This window comes from Saccopteryx bilineata, chromosome 3, assembly GCF_036850765.1.
Source record: "Saccopteryx bilineata isolate mSacBil1 chromosome 3, mSacBil1_pri_phased_curated, whole genome shotgun sequence".
Classification (NCBI taxonomy): Eukaryota; Metazoa; Chordata; class Mammalia; order Chiroptera; family Emballonuridae; genus Saccopteryx; species Saccopteryx bilineata.
In genome coordinates this window covers 54,191,790-54,219,683 of record NC_089492.1, presented here as the reverse complement: position 1 = coordinate 54,219,683, position 27,894 = coordinate 54,191,790, and the positions used below count along the sequence as shown (strand labels likewise).

Sequence of the window (27,894 nt, the reverse complement as noted above, 5' to 3'; positions counted from 1 at the left end):
TGCTGGGGGACTCCCTGCTGCTATGGAGGAGCAGCCCAGAGTGGAGTGGGCACAGATGTGGCCCCTGAGCACCTTGTGACACCTGGTAGCGGTGTACCTGATGCACTGGATGCTCCAAGAGTGGAAAGTCCATCCCCGCCTAGAGCGGACCTGGAGAGCTCTTGAACAATTGAAGCCAAATGTCCCAGCAGCCCACTGAGAAGGGGAGCTCTTGAACAATTGAACCAAATGTCCCAGCAGCCCACTGAGAAGAGGCCGGCTGGGTAGCTTGGCTGCAGCGACTACAGCACAAGAAAAAAGACAGATCAGTGTCCGGATGACGTAGAAGTGTGCTGCCCAAGGCGGCCCTCCCAAGTACGAGCGAGCAAGAAGCCACAATCTGGAGTTGGAAAGTGGACGGCCAGTGCCACAAAGGGGAGCGCTGCCCCGAAACACGGGACTGAGATCAGGCCCTTAAAGATCAGGGGCACCACTTGTGGTGCGATTTGTGGAGACAGCTGTGCCCAGAACAGCAGTTCCTGCCTTTGCCACAAGGTGGTGGCAAAGTTCACAAAATCCAAGTGGCGGGCCTGTCTCTGCCTATTTTTCTGAGTAGTGGGGAGGCCAATGGTCCCGGGAAATGGAGGATCTGGGGAACCGGAGGCCTCGTGTTGAACTGGCCATCTATTGGTCCCCCGACCAGGTCCAGCACATCCCAGCCTTGGTGGACACAGGTGCAGACTATAATTTTTGGCAATCCAGACTTGTTCAAGGGACACTTGGTGACCATAGAGGGATATGGGAGGCACCAGGTACAGGTCCGTAAGACAACAGTGACTATGGGGATTGGCAGACTGCCTCTTAGGGCATACAAAGTTTATATATCCCCTAGTGCAAAAAATATAGGCTGGCTCTAATCACCACCCAGGGACAATGTTGGTTGTGGCTACGAGTAGTGAAACCATGGTGATGAGGCATCTGCACTATGCCCTACACCTCCCTCAAGCGACCTGAATTGGGTTAGTGAGACAGTACCGCCTGCCAGGGGGACATGAGGAAATCAGCCAGACAATTTTAAAGCTGGAGAAAGCTGGGATCATTCGGCCAACACACAGCCTATACAACTCCACTGTGTGGCTTATCAGGACACCTGATGGTTCCTGGCATATAACAGTATATACTACTGGGAGCTAAACAAAGGTCACCCTACCTCTGCATGCTGCTGTCCCAGACATTACTGAACGGATGGATCTGTAGTCAGTGAAACTGGGTCGATACCACTATGTAGTGGACTTGGCTAATGCTTTCTTTAATATTGACATTGATGCTGCGAGTTCAGAGCAGTTTGCCTTCAGTGGGAAGGCTGGCGATAGACATTTCAAGCATTGCCACAGGAATCTTTACATAGTCCTACTCTGTGTCATGACCTGGTGGCCCAAGATTTGGCCACATGGAACCACCCTGAGACAGTGCAATTGTTCCATTACATTGGTGACATGATGCTAACCTCTGATTCTCTTGAAGATCTTAAAATGGCAGCCCATGGTCTTCGAGAGGCCATTACGGGGTGGGGCTTGGAAAAAGTCCAGGGACCTGGTTACTCTGTCAAGTTTTTTGGTATTGTCGGGTCAAGTAAGGCAATATTATGCCTGAGGCAGTAATTGACAAAATTCAAGCATACCCCTGACTGAAAGTTGTGGAACAGTTGCAGACTTATGTAGATCTATTAGGGTCCTGGCAAACCTTCATACCCCAACTGGACTTGTTGGCCAGACCCTTGTTTTGATTGACTTGGAAGGGTGAGAACTGGAAGTGGACCCCTGAGGCACAGCATGCCTTCCATGCCACCAAACGGGTGGTGGCACAAGCCCAGATGTTTCAGATAATAAACCTGGCCCTGTCACTCCGGATGTTGGTCCAAGTAGAGGAGACAGGGTTTGGCTGAGGTCTTTGACAAAAGCAGAGTAGTCGGAAGATACCCACTGGCTTTTGGTCCCAGGTGTGAAAGAAAGCCGCCACATGGTATTCCCTCACTGAAAAGCAGTTGACAACAATGTACGCAGCCTTGCGGGCCTGTGAAAGTATCACAGGGCCACAGCCAGTCACAGTATAGACCACGTATCTGGTCAAAGTCTGGCTTCATTCTTGGGTTACCCACCCTCAAAATGGATGGTGCAGACTCTTACCTTGACCAAGTGGGTGCGTATCTTACGCAATGGGCCTGGTTCTTGTCTAGCACCCTGACACAGGAGCTGCAGTCTCTTCTGGGACTGATACAGTTTATAACCAAAAAGTGGGATATAGAAGTGGCCCTGGATAAAATGCAAAAAACTCCATACCAAGAGAGGAAACTAACCCCTCCCGCAGAAGTGTGGCACACAAGTGGCTCCTGTAGGGGGCAGCCCCCAATGTGAGCGACTGTTTTTCTGCTGTCTCAAACAGAAACCTTTTAGTTTGAGACAGACACAAGACAATCCATTCAATGGGTCAGGCTACAAACGGTATGTCTGGTCCTAATTAAAAAAAAACCCAAACAAAACCGGACATTCCCACATCTACAGACAGCTGGGCTGTCTACTGTGGCCTAATGCTATGGTTGCCCCATTGGGCCACTCAGAGTTGACTTGTTGGCCCACCACCCTCTGTCAGGGAAAGAGATGTGGCAGGATCTGTAAAAGTGTGGCTTGCAGGAAGGAGCCATAATTTACCATATTTCTGGACATTGACCCTTGCAGGTTCCTGATAATGATACTGCAGATGCCTTGGTGCGGGTCTAAGCGACAGTTGTGAACACAGCGTGGTTGCATGTGGAGGCTCATACAGTGGGCTTTGTTGTGCAGGGCTAGGGACTAACTGTGTCCTGGGCAAAGGCCAAAGAGGCCGTGAGGCTGTGCCCGTGATGGGCGCAACAATACCCATAGAGGAGACGCCTGGCTTCTTTCCCAGGACAGATACCTAGCAGGGAGAAGCCACTGCCATCGTGGCAGGTAGATTACATAGGCCCCATGCCAAAAGACCGGGAAGTCCAGTATGCATTCAGAGCAGTAGATACTGCCACTGGCTTGAGATACGCCCACTGTGTAGCCAGAGCTGGTCAGGAGCACACCATACAGGCTTTTCAGTGGCCTTTCAGTGGCCTATGGCTGCCCGCTAGCAGCTGCTAGTGACCGAGAAACTCCTCCTCCTGGACAAGCTACCCAAAGCTGGTCTAAAAACAATGACATGCACGGACAGTTATATGCACCATATTGCCCTCCTCAAACTACTGACATGATTAAACATTTCAACAGACTGCTAAAAAAAAAAGCTAAAAACACTGATGCCCTTAAAAAAGTGGTGGAAGCTGCAGCTTCCCATTGTGGTACAGCTGCTGAATGAGCAGCCTCACTGAACAAACAAACAAAAAAATAGCCCTCTGAATCGGGTGCTAAAAGGGGCAACTTGTTGCCTTAAGGTGATCGCTTTCAGATCCACGGACCTGCACACACAGGTACAGGGTAGAGCTCGAGAGCTACCGGCTCCGTCTACGGTGGCCCCGGGCTGGGAGGAAAAATGCAGCCGGCCACGGAAACTAGAGGCAGAGGGGTCTCCATGGGTAGTGTTACTAAAACCCTGGGGAGCAGGCCTAGAGAAGGGTTTGACCCTCACACCCTGGCTCACCAAGTGACCGGTGGAGGTGTGAGCGACTTTGCCTGCTGCAGCTCCCTCCTGCCTTCTGAGAGGCTCAGATGCCGTAAAACTGTGGCCTGTGTCACACAGTAGCTCTTAGTGAGGGGCCCCCTCCCCTGAATGCAGGTGCACAAGTCTGGTATCATTGACCCTTCGGCCTTTCAATACCTGTCACCATTCTCTCACAGGACGAGAGAGTGACTTACATTCTTGCTGAGGGACGGGACTTGCCTCTGAGGGTTTCACTTTCTGCTCTGTCATATCGTCAAGGTAGACTGCCAGCAACGTCTCATGTCATGGGCCCACACGTTTGCGTGAGTGCATCAGGTGTCCCGTTGCTGGATTTGCACTGAGCTGCCTGCAGAGATGGCAGAAGGGCTTCCTTGACATATCACCCCTGCCTTCCTCCAGGACTGGACTGATCTGTGTGCATGAAACACCCACCACACGAGTCCAGAGTAAAATGCGTGTCTCGGCAGACTGTTGAGACACTTCTGCGGAACTCTTGCCACAGCGAACCACCCTTGCTAAAAAAAACTGTGTGTAACAGTTAAGGTTGGATGGCAAACATTCATGTAAAACATTTACAGGTGGCCCCTTTTTGCATAAAACAACACAATGACAGTGTGCCCGACTATACCGTGGGCTGACTGCCCACAGTCTTGTGTGCCAACCTGACAGTGTCTCCCACCACAAACCACTAATGGGATCAAAAAGCCTATAAATACAAAGCCTACAGATTTTCTGCCAAAAGACAGGTTGTGGGTCTGTGGCAGGTACGGCTGGCCCTGGCTGCCTGCCCAGTGGACTGGCTGTTGTACTTGGGGTTGCCCTTTTATCTATGGCAAGGTCGTACTGACATGGCACAAAAGCCCCTAAATTGGGACCCCATGAATCACTTCTGACATAGAAAAAAAAAAGCTGCCTGGTGGTTTTCCCCTCTGGCTCTCTTTGTACCAGGGGGTGATACTATTAATGCAAAATTACAGGTTGAGACATTGGCCCAACACATAGCACACGCCTTGAATGTCACTTGCCATTCCTTGAGTCTCCTCCTTGATGAGACTACCTAAGTGCAAAAAATAGTCTTACCAAACCACATGGCCTTAAACTTGCTTACTACAGAACAGGGCGATACTTGTGCCCTGTGCATGTGAACTGCTACATCTATTGATATATCCCTGACAATCAGCAGCAGATGCATGAGGCTTTGCAGGAGATGGATGCTGAAATGTCAACCATCCGGGCCCTATCAGAGGACCCTCTCTCCCATTGGTGGGAGAGCGTGGCAACGTCCTAACAATGGGGCCTTGCTTATTTTAGCAGATATAACAGAAAAGACTAATATTGTTCCCTCTACTACTGTTGTGGCCTCTGGGCCCATGGGAGTGCCCTATAAAAAAAAGCCAGGTGCCCTGCCCTCTATGGGGGTGGGGTGTGAGGTCCCAGTACGAGCTGGAGCCCATGGTGCCTCTGCAGTAGCTATGCCAGAAGACTTGACCCCAAAGTGGGAGCGCACACACTTTTGCTCCCAGTTATGTAATCTGCTGTCTTGCCTGTAGTTTACTCAACAAGAAGAGGAGGCGCACGCACGTACAAATCCAAATGAGAACAAGTGAACACCAGAACCTGGGAAATTTGCTGCAATGTTCCCGAGCATATTTGAAATGATCATATCTATCTGTGCTCTGAGAAAGTAAGTAGGAATCAGCAGCCATCATAACACTTGGCCAACAGTAGGCACTCTATAAATACCTGCAGAAAAAATGAGGAAAGGGGATGTTACTGTCTCTTGACTCTGAAAACCAAAAGGGAGCATTTCCTTGAAACTTGATTGGTGTGGTGGCTAGCCCAGTCCTGAAAAAGCACAGTTACTTCTTTGGAGAAAATGTAAAGCACCTGACGGCATTTGATGAACTGAAATAATTAAATGCCTCTTGAGTTCATTATATTGCTATTTTACACTTAGAGGAGCTCTGAATGACAAGACAAACTGATAGAAGTGCAGAGTGTTGCAGACAAGACCTCTGACTCCCACCTTGTAAGTCCCATTGTTGACTTAACAATATTATGCCTTATGAAGACTCTCCAAAATTCTGCTCAGTGAATAGCAAGGTTACTTACAGGGGTTTACCTGGGAGAAGAACATAACCTACTCTGCTAATCAAATCGGGTGGATAATTGACTGGTGTCTGTAGGATTTTTTTTGGTTTTGCATGATACCAAACATGATTTCCCAACATGATATATTCAACAATATTGCAATATTGTATTCCATGTGAGAAGCACAGAGTTGAATAGTTTCAAGCTGGAAGAAAATATAGTGACCATTTAGCGTGCTAATTATTTAGCTAGTTAGTAGGAGACTCAAGACTTGAATCCACTCCCCTCAGTCCATATACTTGTCAAATTCTAGTCTCTCTTTAACTCTTTAAGTAAATTTTTATTGTGAGTGTACACAATGTCTATGTGGAGTTCTGTTGGGAAAACAGCTGTGTTAGGCTTGCTCACTTGCACTCTGCATGATTAGTGTGTGAGGACATGGCAGAGCCACATGTGTATAGCCTGTGTAAGGCTACAGGTGCTTTAATTTGGGGCAGATTGCTTGCTTGCCATTGTGAAAGGCTGTTTTACTGTTCCATTGCCTGCTGCCTTGAGAGGAGGTTTTTCCCTGCCTGTCTGCTCGTCCGCCGTTGTGAGACTCTATTAAACAGAATGGCCCAACGCTTTTCAGCTTCGCAGCTCTTCTGCCGTCTGCCCAAATCCAATGTGAACCTGCCTGGCCTTGGCCACCAGAATTACAAGTTTCAAGAAGAATAATAAAATACCCTTCAACTTAAGAAATTGAACATTACCAATGTCTATGAAGCTTTTTCCTCCCTCCATCCACCTCATCCCCAATGGGCAACCATTTTCTTGAATTTCAAGTTAATTATTCACTTGTCTTTTTTTATATTTCTTTTATTATGACAGTCAAATGCACAAGTATTCCCTTAAGCACAATGGATATTTTATAGCTCTCATATAAGGTCAGAATTTTGATGCTATAAAAACAGCCAATTAGTCTTCCAGATCAATCTTGCACCTGCATCCATTAGTCACCAACTCATTCCCTTTGGCTTGAGATGACACCTTTTCTTCTGACCATTAAGAACTCACTTTCTGGCAGTTTCCTATCCTTTAATAATGAAAATTCATAAGAATAATATGCTCCTTTGGAGAATTATATTTCTCTAAACTCATTGCTCTGCTTTGTATCCTATTTATTTTAATGTATTATTGTTTGAAAACCAGATAACAACAAAACCTGACCTCTTCTCTTTCTTAGCATTAACATGGCTTACTGGGAACAAACAAAAACAGTTGTACAAAAATGTTTTCAGTTTTAATTTCTGTTTCCTGGTGAAGACAATATCTGATTGGTACCATGGCAACATGATGCTTGAACATCAAATAAGTATTATTCACTCATAATCTCACTCACAAGTTCTCTTTATAAGTGTTAAGAGAGGTGCGATCTTCTCTTAGAACTCACTAAATTAAAAAAGGCTGAAGAAAATCTAATTAGTGTTTTCAGAAGTGTCTTTCTGGGGTCTGATAATATCAAATTACTGTTTCAGATATTTTTTTTCTGTATCCACCAGGTGCAGGTGCAGCACATAGATGGCCAAGCAAGCATCAGGGAAGTGGAGAATTAAGGCAACACTAGAGCATGTGAGCAAACAAAAACTCATTGAGCTCTGGAGTTTATCTTTGACTTGTGATATTTCAGGTTGTTGAGTTTTCCCCATTCCTTCCTTTCCACCTTTCTTTCTTTCCTAACTACTTTATGGGTTATTTGGTAGTATACTGCTGGTGGTAAGGTTGATAACTTGGTTATAAATTGTCTGCTTTTTATTGTCTGTACTGACTCATTAGAGTTAAATATTCCCCATATGATATGAGCCAACTGGCCAGGGCCCCATGTAGTCTTGATGTAGTCTGGGTTCAGAGAATAGCATTAACACAATAAATAAATCATCATCAGACCTGGCCAGTTGGCTCAGTGGTAGAGCATTGGCCCAGCATGTGGATGTGCTGGGTTTGATTCCTACTCAGGGCACAGAGAAGAAGCAACCATCTGCTTCTCTACCCTTCCCCCACCCCTTTCTCTCTCTTTTACTTTTGTAGCCATGGCTCGAATGGTTTGAGTTATCAGCCTCAGGCACTGGGGGTGGCTCAATGGAGTCTCTACCTCAGGTGCTAAAAAGAGCTGGGTTGTGAGCATGACCCCAGATGGAGGTTATCAGGTGGTCCTCATTAAGGCACATGTGGGAGTCTGTTTCTCTATCCCCTTTCCTCTCATTTGGAAAAAAAAATAAGAAGAATAAGATTAAGAATAAGAAAAAGAAGAAGATGAAGAAGAAGAAGAAGAAGAAGAAGAAGAAGAAGAAGAAGAAGAAGAAGAAGAAGAAGAAGAAGAAGAAAAGACTACATGGCAGGAAATGAAGTAAAATGCACAAAGTGGGAAAGAAAAAATAAAACTATCTTTGTTTGCAGATGACATGGTTATTTATTTAGAAAATCTAAATGAATTGACAAAAAAAGAAATTTCAGAAACTAATAAGTGGTAATGGAAAGGTCACAGGATCCAAGGTTAATATTCAGAAGTCACTTTACCTCATATAGGTATATAAAAGCAATAAACAAGTGAAATTTGAAATTAAAAACAATAAATATTATTTACATTAGCAACTCCTCAAATGAAATATTTAGGTATAAATCTAAAAATATATGCAGGATCTATATGAAGAAAACTACAAAACTCTGATAAAAGAAATCAACAAACTAAATCTATGTTCACAGTTAGGAAGACTCAATATTGTAAAGACGTCATTTCTTTCAACTTTATGTATAGAGTTAATGCAATACCATCAAAATCCCAGCAAATCATTTTGTGAACATTGACAAACATTCTAAAGTTTATGTGGAGGAGCAAAAGACTCCAAAAAGCTAACATAATATTGAAGGAGAAAGACAAAGTGGGATAATTGACATGACTCAACTTCAGGTCTTACTATAAAACTATAGCAATCAAGACTGTGTGGTATTTGCAAAAAAGAAAAAAGAAAAGAAAATAATATTATAGATAGATCAATGTCACAAAACAGGGAGCTAAGAAATAGACCCACATAAATATAGTCAACTAATTTTTGACAGAGGAGAAAATATAATCTCTTCAACAAAAGGAGCTAGAACAACTAGATATCCACATTCAAAATAAAAGAGTCTAGGTACAGACTTTACCTCCTTCACAAAAATTATCTCAAAATGGATGTAATATGAAAAACTATAAAACTCATAGGAGAAAATTTAGATGACCTTGAGCTTGGTGATGACTTTAGATATCACTCTAAAGGCAGAATCCATTAAAGAAGTAATGGGTAAATTGGACTGCTATAAAATGAAAACCTTTTTCTCTGTGGAAAACAGTGTCGAGAATACAAAATGACAAGTCACCAACCAGAAGAAAATATTTGCAAAAGAGGTATCTGATAAAAGATTATTATCAAATATATATGAAGAAATCTTAAAACTCAAAAACAAGAAAATAAGCAATCCTACTAAAAATTGGGCCAGACACCTTTACAGACATCTCAAAGAAAAGAGTCTTCACATCATATGTCACTAGGGAAATGCATATTATAACAGCATCAACTGCTGGTGAGAAATCCTCATTCATTGCTGGTGGAAATACAGAATGGTACAGTCACTTTGAAAAATGTTTTGGTGTTTTTTTGTATAACAAAACATACTTTTATCAAATACCCCAACAATTGCATTCCTTGGTATTTACACAAAGGAACTGAAAAATTATGTACACACAAAAACCTGCACATAATGTTTGCAGCAGTTTTATTTGTAATTACCCAAACTTACAAGAAGCCCTTCACATATGAATGGATAAACAAACTGTGGTACATCCACTCAAGGAAATATCAGTGGTAAAGACAAATGAGATATTGATCCATGAAAAGACATAAAGGAATCTTATATGCATATTACTCAGTGAAACAAGTCAATCTGAAAAGGCTACAAGTGTATGATTCCAATCACATGACATTCTGGAAAAGACAAACTGTGGAGTAAAAAAGATCAGTGGTTGTCTGAAGTTGGGGAGAAGGAGACATAAACTAGGGGAGCACAGAGAATTTTTAGAGCAGTGAAACTACTCTCCCAGATATTCTATCATAATAGTGGCTAAATGTCAGTATAAATTAGTCCAAACCCATAGGATATACAACACCAAGAGTGAACTCCAAGGTAAACTACAAATCTGGGCTGATAATGATAAAGCATTCAGGTTTGTTCATTGTAACGTGTTCTATCTGGTAAAAGATGCTGATAAAGGCAAGGCTAGGCATGTGAGGAAGCAAAGAGTATATGGGAAATCTTTATACCTTCCAATCAGTTGTGCTGTTAACTTAAAATTGCTCTAAATAATGTAGTGCATTTTAAAAAACGAAGAAGAGATGGTCACCATCTTTTAAAATCCTAATCTTTCCTAAGACTGTAAAAATATCTTAACACTTTTGATATGAATACTAATGAGCTTGTGGGAAAAAGATTAGTTTTGTTATCTAATGGAGTGAAGATAATGTGCTTAAAACTTTAACAAAAATGCTTATCTTTTCTCATAAATACATATTCTTTAAAAAATATCAAAGCTAAAAGTACTTTGTGTTAAAAATATAGGTCAGTGAACAGAGCAAAGTCTAAGTGGCATTTGCTGGAAGACTTCTGAAGTTTCAGAACCTTCTGGGACAACGCTGAGGTTACGAGACAAAAGCCCCAACACACGCGGTGGCCATTGGCTCTGGAGGGCTGGAGTAACCCCAGGCCAGACAGAGAACTCTTGGGGATACCAAGTTAATATTTAACTTCAAGGTTAAGGAAAATGATTCTAAAATGGTCTCCATCCATTTAATTGGAAAACACATTGCAAATTTGAAACCTCATTTTGAAGCAAATGTAGAGACATGCAGAGGGTGCTCTTTCCTTTGCTATCTAAGACAAGAAGAGAGCAAGGGAGAGGACACAGGAGGACCACTGATCACCCTTCTGCCAGACAGGGGGTTTAGGTTCTTAACATTGTTATTTGATTCGTTTCTAACAAAGCCCTGCAAATTCAATCATTAAATTCTTTTCTAGTAGGAGAAGTTAATGCTCAGTGTGGTGAAGTTAACACACTTAAAGCTACATGGTGAGTGGAAACATAAAAGATAATTCATGATGAATTCTTTATTTTGAGGTTCTTTACTAATGAACATAGGGATCCGGTCCCAGCTCCACCTGTTACTGGTGGTGTCACCTCTGTGAACTCACACTAACCTTCGTTAACTGCTAGGGTGGTGTTGCTGAAACCGGATAGAGAAACCTCTTCTCAAGTCTAACCTAATGGTACCTTTGCCGCAGTCTAATGTTCGCTTCTACCCTGGCAACTTCTGCTCTTAGCCACTTTGCTCATTTTATTCTTCTCCTTAGTCTAGAAATATTGCCTTTACTACCACTTTTTTTCTTCTCTAATTTTCATTCTTTTCTTCCTTTCTAAGCTTTATACTAATATGTTCTGGTGTGTGCCAGAGTTATGTCATAATTGTCAAATCTAATAGACTGTACTAACCAGTCCTTCAGGGGCATTTACATAGAACCAACTGCCTTGATTAGCTTCTCACTGTGCTCCTCTGACCTTCCCACCTCTTTCTTATTTCTTTTTACTTCACTGGCTCTTTTTCCTTTCTAGACCCCTAAAGGTGGGATCCCCCTGCCATTCTGTCCTTGGCTTCCTTAATCCCCACTGAGCTTTCTGTAGGTGACTTCTTCTCTTTTAAGTGCTTTCACTTTCAACATTACTCAGGCTAAACAAAGTGTTTATGAAGGCTTTTCCATCCTCTCCTGTAGAGGTGGGTCACTTTCTTCTTTGGGTGTCTACTGTCCTCTGGGTCTACTCCTATCACAGTAATCCATGACAATATTTACACTTATTCATATGTTGCTCACCATTACTAGGTTGGAGGTTTTTTCAAGGGTAATAAGCTGTCTTAGTCATCTTCATTTTTCTGGAGTATAAATTACTGCTTGCTCTAGCTAGGTACTTGATAAATGTTTGCTCGGTAAATAATATAATAATAAATAAAGATTTTCTTCAGGTCTTAATTAAGACATTGCAGTCTATTGTTGAAAGATGTGTTTCCAAACCTTAGGAACAAAGGATGATCTGGAGGAGGCTCAGGTTTTCAGGGTCAAGTTCATGTTGTGCCCCTCCTGTGTCCTGGAGTTGGCAGTGTTGCTACACATATGTCTCATGCTCCGACTTTCTCCTCAGAACTGCACACCTGCCTCTCCAACATTTCTACACACTCATCTCACCCATTCTATAAGGTCCGATACTTCTTTTCTCACATTTTCCAGCATCTTTGAATTTGAAATGAATATCTCCTTTCATGTTCACAAAAGATTTTAAAGTGAAATTTAAATGGTTTTTGTAGCTGCTTCACTTTTTTAATGTTGATCTTTAAAATCTGTGCATTTATTTACTGTCATTTAGTACAAAAGGCTATATTAAAAATATCAATCTCTTATTTACATCATTGGGAATGTGTCTTAGACCTTTTAAAGTTGAGTTGTAACTTGGTGTTTTAGTTAACAAAAGCCTGGAAGTTCTTGCCTTCATAGAAGACCTACACACTGCAAATTCCCAATTTCAATCCTACCCTGAGAACTTCATACCCTATGGAATTGTCCAAGTGTTTGAATTGATAACATTGTAGATGTTTAGAAAGTTTTGGAATTCTGGAGTCTCCTTAGCCTCACAGACTCTCAGACTTTTTCTACAGCTGAGTGGAAGGCTATGGAAATTTGGGATGATAATGAAAACGCTGACAAAACCTTAGGCAGGCTGTGTGCTCAGCAGGCCCTGTCCTTCGGCAATCAGTGGCTCATTGTGAGCTTTGAGGAGTGAATCTCCATGTGGTTTTATTCTAAGGAACGTTTACATACCAATTGAATCAGTTGCTTTTTCCCCTCCTGCTTACATCTGGCTCTGACAGTATTCAGGGCTCTAGATGTATTGCATACACATACACTCCCTGCATGAGCAATGTATTTTTAAAAAGCCTTTCTTGAATCATTCAACAGGAAATGATCCCAGTTCTTTATTCCTGTGAAGTCATCAAGAAAACATTAGCTTACATGTCTGAGTATTCAAAACTCAATCTAGATGTGGCCAGGTGGCTCAGTGGTAGAGCATCCACCAATGTGTGGAAGTCCTAGGTTTCATTTCCGGTCAGGGCACACAGGAGAAGCATCCACCTGCTTCTCCACCCTCTGCCTCTCACTTCTCTCCCCTCCTCCCTTCCTGCATCTATGGCTCAATTAGAGAAAGTTAACCCCAGACGCTTAGGATGGCTGCATGGCCTCTGTCTCAGGCACTAAAAAATGGCTCCAGCTGAAACTGAGCAAGGGCCCCAGGTGGGCAGAGCATCGCCCCCTAGTGGCCTTGTTCTGGTCGATTCCAGTCAGGGCACATGCGGGAGTCTATCTCTGCCTCCCCTTCTTTCACGAAAAACAAAACAAAACACAAAAAAACCTTAATCTAATGCCAATCTGCCTAACAAATGCAAAATATATTTCCAGAACAAAATGTACACTTTAGGATAGCAAAAGTTTGACTATAAAGAGCAGGTTTCATAGTTTCATAGTGAAACTATTTAAATGGTTGTGGGAGCTTTTCTTGTCCACGCACCAACCAGAACTGGGTCAGAAAATCTTGATCATGTAACTGACTGTACCTTCCTTTACAAAAAAAGCTGTTTGGAAAAATACCACAGTAAGCCACTTTTGATTTTTTTTTATTAAGTTGACCTCACCTTGTCCCTGCTGAGTGAACATTTTGACTATTGTTCAAATCGTAGTTATTAGAAATAATAATTTCAATATGTCGATATTCAGTTAAAACAAATACATGCTATGAGTTTGGGCTAAAAATCAGGCAAATGGAAAATAAATGTGATTCTGTTTCCTTGAAGGTGTCAAGTGCTGGGAAATCACTGAAATCTGGGGAAGTCGCAGAGAAAGAAGCCACGAGAAGGCAAAAGAACAGTGAATGTCGGGGACACTCTTCACCGCAGACAGTCCTTTATGTGTGCTTTGTTCTGAACAAGGTGTAACAGCCGCTCCGCGCCAGTTCACTAGGTCTTTCTTTTCCATTGCCATGCATGTGCAATGAATCATACTATCTGGGCACTCACAGGCATAACCCTCTGCCTGAATGTATTCAATACCTTTGTGCTCACTCACCTCTCACAGGGAAGGAGAGCAAGGGAGAGAGAAGGACTATTGAGCAGAAAAGTACCAGCATGTGTGCTTGATTATTGGAGATAAGTAGAACCTAAAAATAGTCAGGCCCTTATTTCATATTATGTTCAAAATGATTCAAATTCAAAACTGTTTACAGCTGTGTGGAGGGTTGATGTACCACACAGAGTTGATTTCAGGCACTGAATCAACGATAAGCAAATGGAGTTTCTCTGTTCTTCTAAGTATAACTTGGGAGTGGCACCATGACTCAGAGGCTACTGAGAGTGGAATAAAGAGATCAATAATATCATGAGACCATGATACTTCATTGTTTATTCTGCTAATACTTTTCAATAAGGGAAAGCAATGTGGCCAATACACCCTGTCAGTTTGGTAAGTCTCTTCTTAGAAAGTTGTTGATGATGATGAGTATTTATTTATTTATTTATTTATTTTTCTTTCTGAAGCTGGAAACGGGGAGAGACAGACAGACTCCCGCATGTGCCCGGGATCCACCCGGCACGCCCACCAGGGGCGACGCTCTGCCCACCAGGGGGAGATGCTCTGCCCCTCCGGGGCGTCACTCTGCCGCGACCAGAGCCACTCTAGCGCCTGGGGCAGAGGCCAAGGAGCCATCCCCAGCGCCCAGGCCATCTCTGCTCCAATGGAGCCTTGGCTGCGGGAGGGGAAGAGAGAGACAGAGAGAAAGGAGAGGGGGAGGGGTGGAGAAGCAAATGGGCGCTTCTCCTATGTGCCCTTGCCGGGAATCGAACCCAGGTCCCCCGCACGCCAGGCTGACGCTCTACCGCTGAGCCAACCGGCCAGGGCCGGTGATGAGTATTTAAAACTCAACTCCCTTTATGCATTGATTAAGCAGATTAGTGATTTACTATTTTATTGATTTATTAATTGATAATCCCAAGTACTGTGCAATACAAAAACACAGCAATGCATATATGCAAGGATTTACATGCTACTTGCAATGCTGAACAGACATAGGTAATGACTGAACCAATGGCCCCTTCTTTCTGGTTTTATGTTGCTATCTTTCATATAGTACATGACAAAATATTAGGTTTTATTCATGACCCAATTCAAAAGCTTCCCTCTTCATGAAAACTTCCCTTATTTTTCCAACATTCTTTGACATTCTCCTCTTTTGAAATGCATGGCATTTCTACTTTGTCTGTATCATTTTCCACGAGAGATCATTCTGAGTCACCAAAGGGCCTTAACATGGGCACCAATAAGACATAACACAATTAATTATAATAACATTTTTGGTCTTTCTTTTCCATTAGATTGAATACTTTGAGAGCAGGGGTTATGCCATTTTTTTTTGTATCAATCACACCTAGCCTAAGGCCTTTTCACATGACAGGAATTCATTCTTCCTTTCATTCAACAAATATCCATTACTGTCTACTGTGTGCCAAGTGCGTAGTTCCATGCTGCCAGAAAGGAACATGCAATAGCCTTTGAGTGCTGGAATCATCACCAGCATCACCCTTGTCTGTGTGCCTCTACTAAATTGGTCAATACCTGGGAAGGAGGACAGGCCACCTCTGTTTCATCTCTGACAGGGCTTTGTACTAAACGCTATCAGAGATATTTAATATATTTATAAAGCCTAAATAAATTATAGCTGTCCAATGGAGACGCTGCTGTTTTATAATTTTTTAATGGTTGTTCAGCTCATTACAAGTTTTCTTTGGTCAGGATTTTGCCATGAGTTTTGAGAAATTTATGTCTGCTTTCCTTATATTTTGGTTCAAATCAAAAGTGTCTGGTGAAGCTATTCTTAACATTTTGTTTTATCAGTAATGATATGCTGTTTCTGCTTAATAGAATAGATTTAATAAAGGCTGTGAAGCTGAATACAATGAAAGTACAAGGGATGAAATTAGGACACTTCTTGGAATTAAGCTCTTCATATCTGAATAGGCACTATTAAAAGTTCCTTCCCAAATCTCTTTAGATTGCCCCAACCTCAGTCTTTCTCACATATATTGCCCTTACTGACTTCCTGTGCATTTGGACCACTAACATGAGACACTGCTGGATGTTGCTTAAGAAATATACTTTAAAACCACCAATTTGACATTATGGATCAAAAGAGTTCAAAAGCCTAACTTGCCCTTGAATCTAGTAATCATTTTTAGGTATTTATCTTTGAGAAATAAGGCTATCTGCAAACATTTAGTTCTTAATGTTTTTACCACTGATATTTAGTATAGCAAATATAGACAATAAATTATGATTTCAAAATAGGAATTTAATGGTATATATTTATTAAAAATGATGTAGAGTCATATATATTGTTGTGGGCGTATATTCGTGATATGCTGTCAAATAAAGCAGTTTACAAAACAGTATCCATATTTTATTTTATTTACTTTTTAAAAATTTATTTATTGATTTTAGAGGGAGAAAAAGGGAGAGAGAAGAGAGATAGAAACATTGATCTGTTCATGTATGTGCAGATCATACATGTAGGTAAAATCTGACCAGAGATTTTACCCACAACCTTTGTGTATCAGGACAATACTCTAACCAATCAAGCTTTCTGGCCAGGGCTATACTATCCAAATTTTAATTCTGTTTTAACATAAATACATACTAAAACATAAAAGAAGTTTATAATGTTAACTAATAAAATTATATAATCCTTAATCACTTTTCATTCAGCAGCAAGATTGTTATTAATTCTGAGTGAGAGGAAAGTAATTTTTATTTTCCCCTTTTGCATATTTGTATTTTTTATTTACCTTCAATAGCAGGTATAATAGAGAATAAAAAGTTAATATTTAAAATATTTCAAATATGTAGAAGCATTAAAAATACAATTATTTGGGAGAGCTTGTTCCATACCTGTGTTTTAATGAGCTGCCTTCCTGGCAAAATTTTGGACCCTGGGGTTGACTGGATACAGAAGGTGGGATTGATCAGAGAATCGTGTCCTGTAGAATGATGGGCTAGATGCCCTTTAAGGTTCTTTCCAACATAGTCTGTGATTCAATCAGAGCTTCCCTATAGACCTTCCAGATAGCTTGGTTGGTTAGAGCATCACTGGAAAGTGCAGAGGTTGCTGGTTCTATTCCCACCAGGGCACATACAGGAACAGATCGTTGTTGCTCTCTCTCTCTCTCTCTCTCTCTCTCTCTCTCCCTCCCTCCCCCTTTCTCTCTCTCTAAAATCAATAAATTTAAAAAAACCCTGCTCTATAGCTTGGTTGGTTAGAGCATCATTGGAAAGTGCAGAGGTTGCTGGTTCTATCCCCACCTGGGCACATACAGGAACAGATCGTTGTTGCTCTCTCTCTCTCTCTCCCTCCCTCCTTCCCCCTTTCTCTCTCTCTAAAATCAATAAATTAAAAAAAAACCCTGCTCTATAATGAACTGTTAAGCGGAGGCTGTGTGGCCTCTTTGTGGGGGGAGGGAGCTAGCTATGCTCCAAGGGCTCCACTCATTTTATATTGTTCCATCTAGGAAATGGAAAAGCTCATTTTGGAATACACCCAAATATATTAGATGTTTCTAAATATGTTTTGTCACGTTGTTTATAATGTCACATAAACTTTTAATAAAATATGAACATTTTTAGGATAAATTTTGCAGAGCTTCAACACCATCAAGCACACAATAGACTGTCAATAAATGTGTTAATTGACTAATGAAAATAGCAACTGCAAAGCAGACAGATCTAACAGGATGTGAACCTCGTCCCACTCACAGACTGGCATTCTGGCCTGGCTTTCCCTCCCCAGCAGAGCGGAGCTAGGCACAGGTAAAGAGGAGGCAACTGGCAGAGTTGGAAGGACTCGGCCGGAGTAGCTGGTGTCTTCTCTAACCTGAGAGGAGTAGAAGCAGCTGGGTGTGGCTCTCCTGCTTTACTGTGAAGCTGAGCAACTGTAAATCCATGATTTAGATCTTGAAAGTTCTCATCAGGATATGGAAAATGAGGTGGTTTTCACACTTCAAGGATGTCTTAGGTACCCTAGTTAGCTGGGACAGTGTTCACCAGAAGTGTGAGGTCAGCCCCCTTAACTTCTGACTTCCTCGCAGTCTCTTCAGATGCAACACAGGAAAAGAATAATTAGAATCTTCTCTAAGCCCTCTTTCCTCTCTCTTACAAATTGTTCTCAACAAACTGTTGACAAAAGGGGAAACACGTGGGGTTTTCAGAATACGAAGAAATCAGAATAAAACTAGGTGTAAGTATGTTATCCTGCTCAGCAAAGCCTTCCCGTAGGAAGGCATTTGTTCATAACTCATTCTGCTCATGTCACCTAAATACACTTAGAGTATAGAATGAGATTTTCCAATAATGATAAGTAAAGGTGGAGATTGGGAATGAGCTAGAGCCATAAGGAAAAAATGTAACCATTTGGGCTGGTAGATTGGCAACCACTTGCATTTAGTAACAGTCTGATTTGATGGTTCCTCTTTAGGGAAGGGTTCTTTCTGCATGATGACTCCATTGGGTGGGCACAGACACCTTGCTCTCAGAGCCAGGTGACTGCTAAATGCAGCCTGGACTGTAGTTTACACACACTTTCTGTGAAGTGACCTGGTATGCCACGGTCCTGCACAGCACTCTCCGGACTGCTCTGTGGAGAATGCTCCTGGACCACATGGAGCATGGCACTGAGCAATGACATGTTCTGGGGAAAGTCTGGGGACCATTCTCTGTGAATGAGGCAGTATCTTCTCTGCCAACTATGGGAAGCTGGGTCGACGAAACTAAAACTAATGTTCAGAAAATACATTCACAAAACTAAGTGACTTAAGAAACACTTCAGTTCAGCCTGTCATTTTACAGATTCTCAGGACCACACAGAAGGCCAGGTAGGGTCCTTTTGTTTTTGGAAGGTGGGTAGATCTTTCTATCTTTGTTTTCATCATTTAAATAGAATCAAAGGTCCTACCTAGATGGGTCCAAGATGTTCTTTGAAAATAGGAGTGACAGGCCTTGGACCGCATCTTCCTCTAGATGTGTTCTCTGTCAGAAGACTAATAGGAGTGCTACTGCCCATCTCTGCTTACCTAACCCATAGTCTTTCTTCCTACTTCTCTCCCTCCATCCCTTTCCTTCCTCTTTCTCTCTCTCTCTAACCTCCTTGTCTTTCCTTCTTCTCTCTCTTCTGGTGGGGATATTGGATTGGGTTGAAAAACCATACAAGGTATAAATAAAACTCTGACCACAGGGTGCTGTACTGGGTGCGGGGCCCTCTTGGCTGTGCCCTCTTAGCTGTGCATGCGCAGTTGGACCTCCTTGAGAGTTTCTTATACTCCAGAGTTGAATGTTCCTAGGGAAACAGGAGAGCAGCAGTTATGTCTAAGGTGACGGTGAGGAGTGAAAGGAACTGGATGTTCATGTTCATCTTTCCTAATTCCTGGTCTCGGAACAGGAGCCAAACTATTCATCCTGGAACAGTACAAACTGAGAAACAATTATGTTACACAGTTCCCACTGAACCTGTCAGCCTCCAGCACAAGGAGATGTCTCTGATTGAATTATTCAATAAGTAAGGAGAGATGAGAGAGGATTTTCACAGCTAACAGTATTTTAGGGCCATATCAACTTCCATAAGAAGAATTCAGTTTTTAAACTTAGGTTTTAAAATATGTTTCTTGTTTAATTTTTCTTATTTGTTTTCAAAGAGTATCTGTCTTTCAGAGAGTAGTAAATAGGGAAAGTTGGGTTAAAGCAATTTTCTTTCTAATCTAAAAAGTAATTTTAGACATATTCATATATGAAAATGACTTGCAGATTTAGGATCACTCTCTATTTGTTAAATAAGAATGTTTTAGAGATTTTAATTTAGAGCTATTTGCAAATTCTCCACAGTTTTTATGCTATTGATTATTTGTATTCATTGCACAGTTGTGTTTTTACATATAAATCCCAAGAATCTTTTACCATAAAAATGTATAAAATATATGTCAGACTAGGTTTTATCACATTTATTTTATTTTTCCTAGAGGGAAAAAGCTCTGTTCTTGTTACTCACATCAATTTAATTTATAAGCTGGTTGCTTTGTCAGGGGTATCAGCTATTAGAGGAGGATTGAATTTAGAAGCTCCTTCTGAAGATAGCTTTATTTTCAAAGTGCAGAAAAATTTCTATAGCATTGCTGGAGCTGATTTTCATTTGCTGAAAGTTGTGTGGTGGTTGTTCACTGTTAGGTATTTCCACTCTTTGATCTTTTAATACACCTTTTTGCCCACCTTCCTTTTTAAAAATGGCAGCAGTAAGATCAGCCTAGCAAGCTTCTTCCTCATCTTGTGCTTCATAACTTGCATTGATCCTAGTGACCTTTCTATTAACCTGTCTGATCATCTTGAGAGTAATATAGAACATATTTCCCTGTGGCTTTCTGGTGTTGACCTCAAGGCTTGCCTTGGCCAAGCATGAGGTTTTTGCTACCAAAGTCCCTAGCAAACCTGATGTAAACATGTGTTTAGCAAATAAGTTGGGAATAACTGATGTAAGGAAAGAGCCACAACCCTAAGAAACACATATTTTGATACTTACATTTTGGGTAAATAATTTGATAAGGAGTACCTTTTTCTTTTGAATTTTTTTTCTATACAACTTTACATAAAACTCTCTATCTGAAAAGGTAACCCCATTTTCTTAGACCCTCTCTTACTTTTCCTCTTCTATCGCATCTCCATCACCATTAAGATAAATGCTTCTCTATGATTTTCTAAACCATTTAGAAAACTAATAGAGACATTCAGAAATCTTGGGCCACAGGAATATGGTTGGAAATGCTCCACATTTGTACCTGGGTTTTCCATTTCCAGAGAGCTCTCACTGTGTAGGTATCCTAAGGAGTGTCGAAGTTGTTCTGGAAATGAGTACTGGGTCCTTTGACAGAGATTTTGTTCGATGTTGCCTTTTAATTTGTAAACTCATTTACAGATCATTTCATAATATATATACCTGGCCTTAAGAGATTACCGGGCAGTTATTGAATCAAAGATAAAAAGAGCGGCCATCCAGTTTAGTTTGTGGCCTTTACATTTAAAAAACTGCAGGCCAGAGAGATTAAATCACTTGTACAAGGTCTCAAAATGAGATAACCAAAGCCAGAATCTCCTTGTGCAGCTTTCACTGCTAACCATAATCACCCACTACTAATTTATAAGCTTTGCTTTCTCCCGGCTTTTCTCTTCTGTTTCCATTCAAACACTCCACTTTCTTTTTTTTCCAACTTGCTTTCCAACATTTGAGAATCGCACCTGATGGATCTCTTTGGCCCTTTTCCCAAACATCTTAGACCAAAGCTACTTTAGTGTGGAGCCAAGCTTGAACCAGGAATTCAAAAATCAATGGGTCACTGGCTACCAGGACACCCTCCATCCTCTTTTCCTATCATATCCTCCCACCTCAACCCCAATTATTAAAGCACTCAGCCTAAGCCAATAAAAATTTATAAGGACATGGTAGAGATTCCCCAACCAACCAAATCAAGTCTCAAGTTAGAGCATGGCCCAGAAAATGATAGCAACACATGCGTGCAAAGAGGAGTCACAGCAAGGCTCTGCTGAGATAGAAACAAAACGAGCACATTATAACATGTTAACTGTTCAGTAACCTCTGTTTAGTTACAGGATTGTCAAATTACCAGGAAACTCTTTCTTTGGAAAATAGCAACTTACTCATCCTCACCTATCTACCCAATGGCCTGTCTAATCTTTCTGCTTCTTGAAAAGATTTGAGCAGCAGGCTTTAAGGAAAAAGAGCAAATCCATTATAAATAGACTAGTCTAACTGATGAGATTATCAAACAACACAGCAAAACATAAAAGTATTGATTTGATAATATTCACTTTATAAAACAATAGCATATAAATAATATATTGTGAAATATTGACATTTTTTTCATGTGACAACTTTTAAAAAATATTAAGGTAGTCCCTATCACTTTTTAAAATCTCTCTCTCTTTCTTTCTGTTTCTTACAGTCAAAAGAAAATGGCAGAGATTTCCCTAATATTCATATACATATACCTATATACCATTATATATATATATATGATATTAGAGAGAGAGAAAGAACTATGGCTCTTTTTTATTTTTTGGATATTACTTTAGCATGCAAGACAGATAGCCACAGTTGACTCCATTCTTATATTGACCAAGTGTCAAGTCAGACTTAGAGAGCAGCTTAAAAGCAAAAAATAAAAAAAAAGTCTTCCTATAAATTAGCCCTGACAAGTGATGATGAAGAACAAAATATGCATCATTCACAAATTCAGTGCCAAACAGCAAGAATATAACAGGAAGCACCGTGGCCTGTGTCAACAAAGGGTTTAAGAACAGTTCCTTGGATCGTGACAACAGTAGCCAGTCAATCTTTCCCCAAATTCAGAAACCAAATTGCAAGCCCTTACCTTGGAGGGCCTGTAAGCTATGAGTCTGTACGATAATGCAGAGCTGCAGGACCAGCTGTGGAGCACTTTCCAGAAAGGTGGCTAGCAAATGCAGCATACTCACATCTGCATACTCATACACCATTTTCCAGTAGAATCTCCATCTGTCATTCTCTCCACTCTGTCGGCTTCGAATACCTAAGTATATTGTGTGGAAATATCTAGAAAGAAAGTGTGGAGAATAAGAGAGAGATAAGTGATAATGTATAATTCAAACACAATGACTATTTTTATTTTCTGCAAGCCACCATACGGAAGCACACACCAGAAACAGTTACTTTAGTGAGTTATATTAAGTAAGGCCCAAAGTTAACTGTTAAAGAATTTCCTTATTCTTTAATGTTCACTTTAAGAAGTCACTGCAATTTTAGTCTTCATTAAAGGCATCCCATTGAATTGCAATATGAAGAGTGGGGTAAAATGTGTTAGAAACTCAGGAGTAAGAGAGATTTACTACTTTGAAAATCTACACACACACTTTCTTGTCAGTTTCTCTATGTGCTCAGTGGTGCTCAGAAGATGAAGTTCTAGAGCACCATGCAAGTCTGAAGTACTAGAATGTATGTGCTTGTAAACACCCATGTGTCTTTTAAAAGGTGAAACATTTATGTAATCTGAAGAGAAATCAGAGTATACACCCATGTCTTATAAAAACCCTGTCATTGAAAACCTCAAACAAATGCAGAAAGAAATAAAAATAGTTTATTGAATCTGCTATACCCTTCATTTAGATTAAGTAATTATCAATATATTGCCAATATTTTTCTTTTATATTTTTACTCCCTGCTATCAGATTTTGGCAGGAATCAAACCCCAGGCATCCTTTTATATTATCTGTAAATATTTTATTAAAATAATTTACAAAAATAAATTCAATACTATTTTCAATACTATTTACAAATAAGGATACTCAGTGTTTGAAGTTTCCTGATTATATAATTTTTATAGTTTGTTTAAAGTGCAATCCAAACAAGGCTCACAAATGATGAGTTTTTGATATGTATCTTAAGTCTTTTTTACACCAGGAATTCCCTTTCCATTTCTTTTTCTTTTCTTGCATATTTTCCATTATCTTGATTTGGATGATTGTATTCATATGGTATGGTTAACAGATCCTCTCTTTGTGTTTTATTCAAAAAGGTAGTTAGTGTTAGAATTTTTATCAGATTCAAATTTAGTCATTCTTAGCAGGTGATGTTGAGGACTTCCTTGAGGAGTACTTTCTTGAGGAGACACTGATGTTCTCTTTTGTGATATCATCAGCCACCGATGACCATATCCTCAATCCACTCACTCAGTTAAGTGTTGAAAAACGCTGATATTCTGAGTCAATCACCCTTCTTTTCTCACTGGCTAGAATACTTCCACAGCCCGTATGTCAATATCCTTTTGTGTGTGTGTGTGACAGAGACAGGAAGAGGGACAGATAGGGACAGACAGACAGGAAGGGAAAGAGATGGGAAGCATTAATTCTTTGTTGAGGCACCTTAGTTGTTCATTGATTGCTTTCTCATATGTGCCTTGACTGGGGGGCTACTGCAGAGTGAGTGACCCTTTGCTCAAGCCAGCAACCTTGGGTTCAAGCTGGTGAGCTGTGCTCAAACCAGATAAGCCCATGCTCAATCTGGCCACCTCAGGGTTTCGAACCAGGGTCCTCTGTATCCCAGTCTGATGCTCTATCCACTGCACCACCACCTGCTCAGGCTTGTCAATATCTTTACAGTATGTTTGGTTGTCTGAAGCTTATTCTCTAGTAGATCCTTTAAAAAGGTGCGTGGGGACACCATTCCTTGAGTTCTTGAATGCTTATTAAAGTACTTGGGTATTATTACCATAATCTTGCCTTGGGTAAAGATAACTTTTCTTTTGCTATGCAGATTCTAAAGTCTCACAGTTTCAGTTGGAGATTGGTACCCATTTCTAGAATCTGTGAAAGAACTGAACCTACCCAGTGCAAAGACTTTTAGATGCCAAGAAAAAATAATAACATTTAAAATACAGAAAAGAAATGCAAGAGCAGAAAAGCCTGGGCAACCTTGCCACTAGGAGGTCAGATTGGATGGCTGTAAAATCCATGCACATGCCACACAGGATCCAAGATCTGCAACTTACTTATTTGAGCACATTAAATCTGTTATTTCATTGCTTACTAATATAAAGTGTTGTAGAAAAGTCTGATAAAAATCTTATATTACATCTCTTATAAGCTACTTGCTCTTTTTGCTTGGGTGTCCAAAGAATATTTTGTTTCTTTTTACATACCTATAGTTTTATTAGAATGTATCTTGATATAGGCCATTCTGCAGAGTCTCAGGAATGTGGCATGCTTCCTTATTTTGTAGTTTCAAGGTTTTGTGTTTTTTTTTTTCATTTTTCTGAAGCTGGAAACAGGGAGAGACAGACAGACTCCCGCATGCGCCCGACCGGGATCCACCCGGCACGCCCACCAGGGGCGAAGCTCTGCCCACCAGGGGGCGATGCTCTGCCCATCCTGGGCGTCGCCATGTTGCGACCAGAGCCCTCTAGCACCTGAGGCAGAGGCCACAGAGCCATCCCCAGCGCCCGGGCCATCTTTGCTCCAATGGAGCCTTGGCTGTGGGAGGGGAAGAGAGAGACAGAGAGGAAAGCGCGACGGAGGGGTGGAGAAGCAAATGGGCGCTTCTCCTGTGTGCCCTGGCCGGGAATCGAACCCGGGTCCTCCGCACGCAGTTTCAAGGTTTAATATATAGTTTCAAGTGGTCTTGAACTACAGTATGTAGTATTTCTTTTCTAATCCATTGTTTTGGTTTTATCCTTTGGGATCTCCTATTTATTTATATTCTATCTTCTTTATCTTCTATGTCTATTACCTTCCCTGAATCCTTTTAATCTCAAATTGATTGTCATATAACATTTTTTCCTCCTTTTCATTACCTGTTTATCTTCAAACTGTGGTGTTTGAATAGTGTCAAATTCTTCTAGCTCAATTTTCATTTCTGACCTAATGTTTTTAAAAATTATAATTCTATATTGAATTATATCATTTTGTTAAATGCTACTTTTTCTACTCTTTTTTTCTGATTTCTTTTCAAATTACAATTTATGTTGTTCTTTTATAGTTTTTATAATCTCTTAATTTCCTTCAGCTTCTTTTTAAATATTTGTTTATTATGATTTTTATCTGTTTTATTTTCTGCATGTATTTTTTTTTGGTATATGCTTTCATTATATGTAGGAAAAATCACTGTTTGTTTAATTATCTGTTCCTCATAACAATTTTTATCTTTTTCTTGTTGATAAGTTTTAAAAATTAGTTCATTTAATTTTCATGTACTTTTAGGAGGCATAAGTGGGTTAGGATAGCATTATTGATGTCAAAGTTTCAGAATTCTTCCTCCATTGTTCTCATGAAGTGATGTAAGCAACATCATTTGTTAACTTTCTGAGATCAGCTACCTCTGTTCCTCTACTCCTTCCCCTTCCTTCTCTTTCATTGCTTTTGGCTGTCCTGGCTCTGCTCAGTTTGAAATCTAGTCCTGTAAATTCACCTGAATATGGAGGTTTGTTGTGGAAGGTGCTCTAGTTCTTTAAGAATGAATCCTGTGTCCTTTTATTGCATTTCAGATGCCTCGAACTTACTCTCACTGTGGAACATTGGGAACACACTTCTAGTGTCTCTTGCTCCTCTTATTTGGCCCACTGCACTTTTCAGTAAGTGCTTGTTGGGGCATTGTAGGTTCTCCTAGTCTCGGGCCTTCCCCTTGTTTCTTCCTGCGTACTTGCTGATATCACATGGCTCTTATAAGCTGTCACTAATTTGTTCCTCAGTAATTATAGAGGTAGCTCAGCACTGAGTTCTGTTGTAGATATTGTCCATGATACTTCAGTTTGCTCTGATTATTTTAATGGGATAATTTTGGTAGATTCAAAAACTCTGCTGCTACTGCCAATATACTTACAGAACAGTGGCATTTTAAAACACAAAACAGATGTAATCATTCCTTTGAGTCTTTGATTGCTCTCTATCAAGATGAAGTGTGCTACAGAGCAGTTTACAGGAACTTTCACGCACAGATCCCTGTGTTCTCGTACCACTCCACAGCTGCAGCTTGCTGATCAGCCCAGAGAAAACTGCTGGTGTTTCCTTTCTTATATTCTCAGGCCCTTTCACAAGCTCATTCTTTTCTTGGAGTAGGGTTGGAATAGCTTTTCTGTTTCTCTGACTGGCAAACTTGATTTTAAACTGACAGTATTTGTTCAATCGTCACCAATAATCATTCACTCTTCCATACAGTTATCTCTCAATCGGTTTGTATTAGTTCCCTGGGGCTGCTTTAGCAAAGTACCACAAGCTTGTGGCTTAACTGACAGAAACTTATTGTCTCCCAGTTCTGAGGCTAGATGTCCGAAATCAAGATGTTGGCAAGGTTGCTTTCTTCCAGAGGTTATGAAGGAGACTCTATTACATGCTTCTCTCATAGCTTTTGGTGATTTGTTGGCAATCCTTGGAGTTACTTGGTTTGTGGATACATCACCTTAATCTCAGTTATCTTCACATGTTTTTTTCTCTCTCTCTGTTTGTGTACAAATTTCTCCTTTCTATAAACACACAGGCATATTAGAATAATACCTATCCTAAGATCAGAGGTGGATTTAAAGGCAGGCGCCTGCGCCCTGGGTCTTCCTTCTGAAAGGCCCCACAAAACCCCAACTTTACACTCTTTTTTAATGACACCAAGTTTAGTTTTTTTTTTGGTTTTTTTTTTTGTATTTTTCTGAAGCTGGAAACGGGGAGAGACAGTCAGACAGACTCCCGCATGCGCCCGACCGGGAACCACCCGGCACGCCCACCAGGGGCGATGCTCTGCCCACCAGGGGGCGATGCTCTGCCCCTCCGGGGCGTCGCTCTGCTGTGACCAGAGTCACTCTAGCACCTGGGGCAGAGGCCAAGGAGCCATCCCCAGTGCCCGGGCCATCTTTGCTCCAGTGGAGCCTTGGCTGCGGGAGGAGAAGAGAGAGACAGAGAGGAGGGGGGGGAAGCAAATGAGCGCTTCTCCTATGTGCCCTGGCCGGGAATCGAACCTGGGTCCCCCGCACACCAGGCCGACGCTCTACCGCTGAGCCAACCAGCCAGGGCCCCAAGTTTAGTTTTATATGTGCAATTTTAACATTAAGAGTACATAATATTTTTTATTTATTTAAAAATATGGTTAACATGTATTTTTATTTTCCCTTTCTCTCTTTCTTAAGGGGCCCAATATTTTTTCTGTGCCCTGAGCCTCAACCGACCTTAATCTACCTCTGCCTAAAATCTCATTTTAACTGTATCATTTGCAAAGACTGGATCATTCTTCCCTGTAAGGTCACATTCACAGGTACTGAGTACTAAGACTTCAACATCTTTTAGGGTGACACAATTCAATGGATAACACTCTTCTACTAATCTTCTATCTTGTTTGCCCTATGACTCCTCCCCTTTGGGGTT

General features: G+C 41.0%; 1 protein-coding gene across 2 annotated transcripts in view; it reads right to left on the bottom strand.

Moving 5' to 3' along the window:
* Positions 1-27,894, bottom strand: part of XKR4 (XK related 4) — a 513,684-nt gene that overhangs the window by 178,962 nt on the left and 306,828 nt on the right. For both annotated transcript variants that reach the window (XR_010730231.1, XM_066266134.1), the window contains exon 2: positions 22,392-22,591. Coding sequence is in view for 1 of the 2 variants with exons in the window: in XM_066266134.1 (XP_066122231.1) it covers positions 22,392-22,591 (200 nt within the window). In the remaining variant the exon portion in view is untranslated. The remainder of the gene's footprint in view (positions 1-22,391; positions 22,592-27,894) is intronic.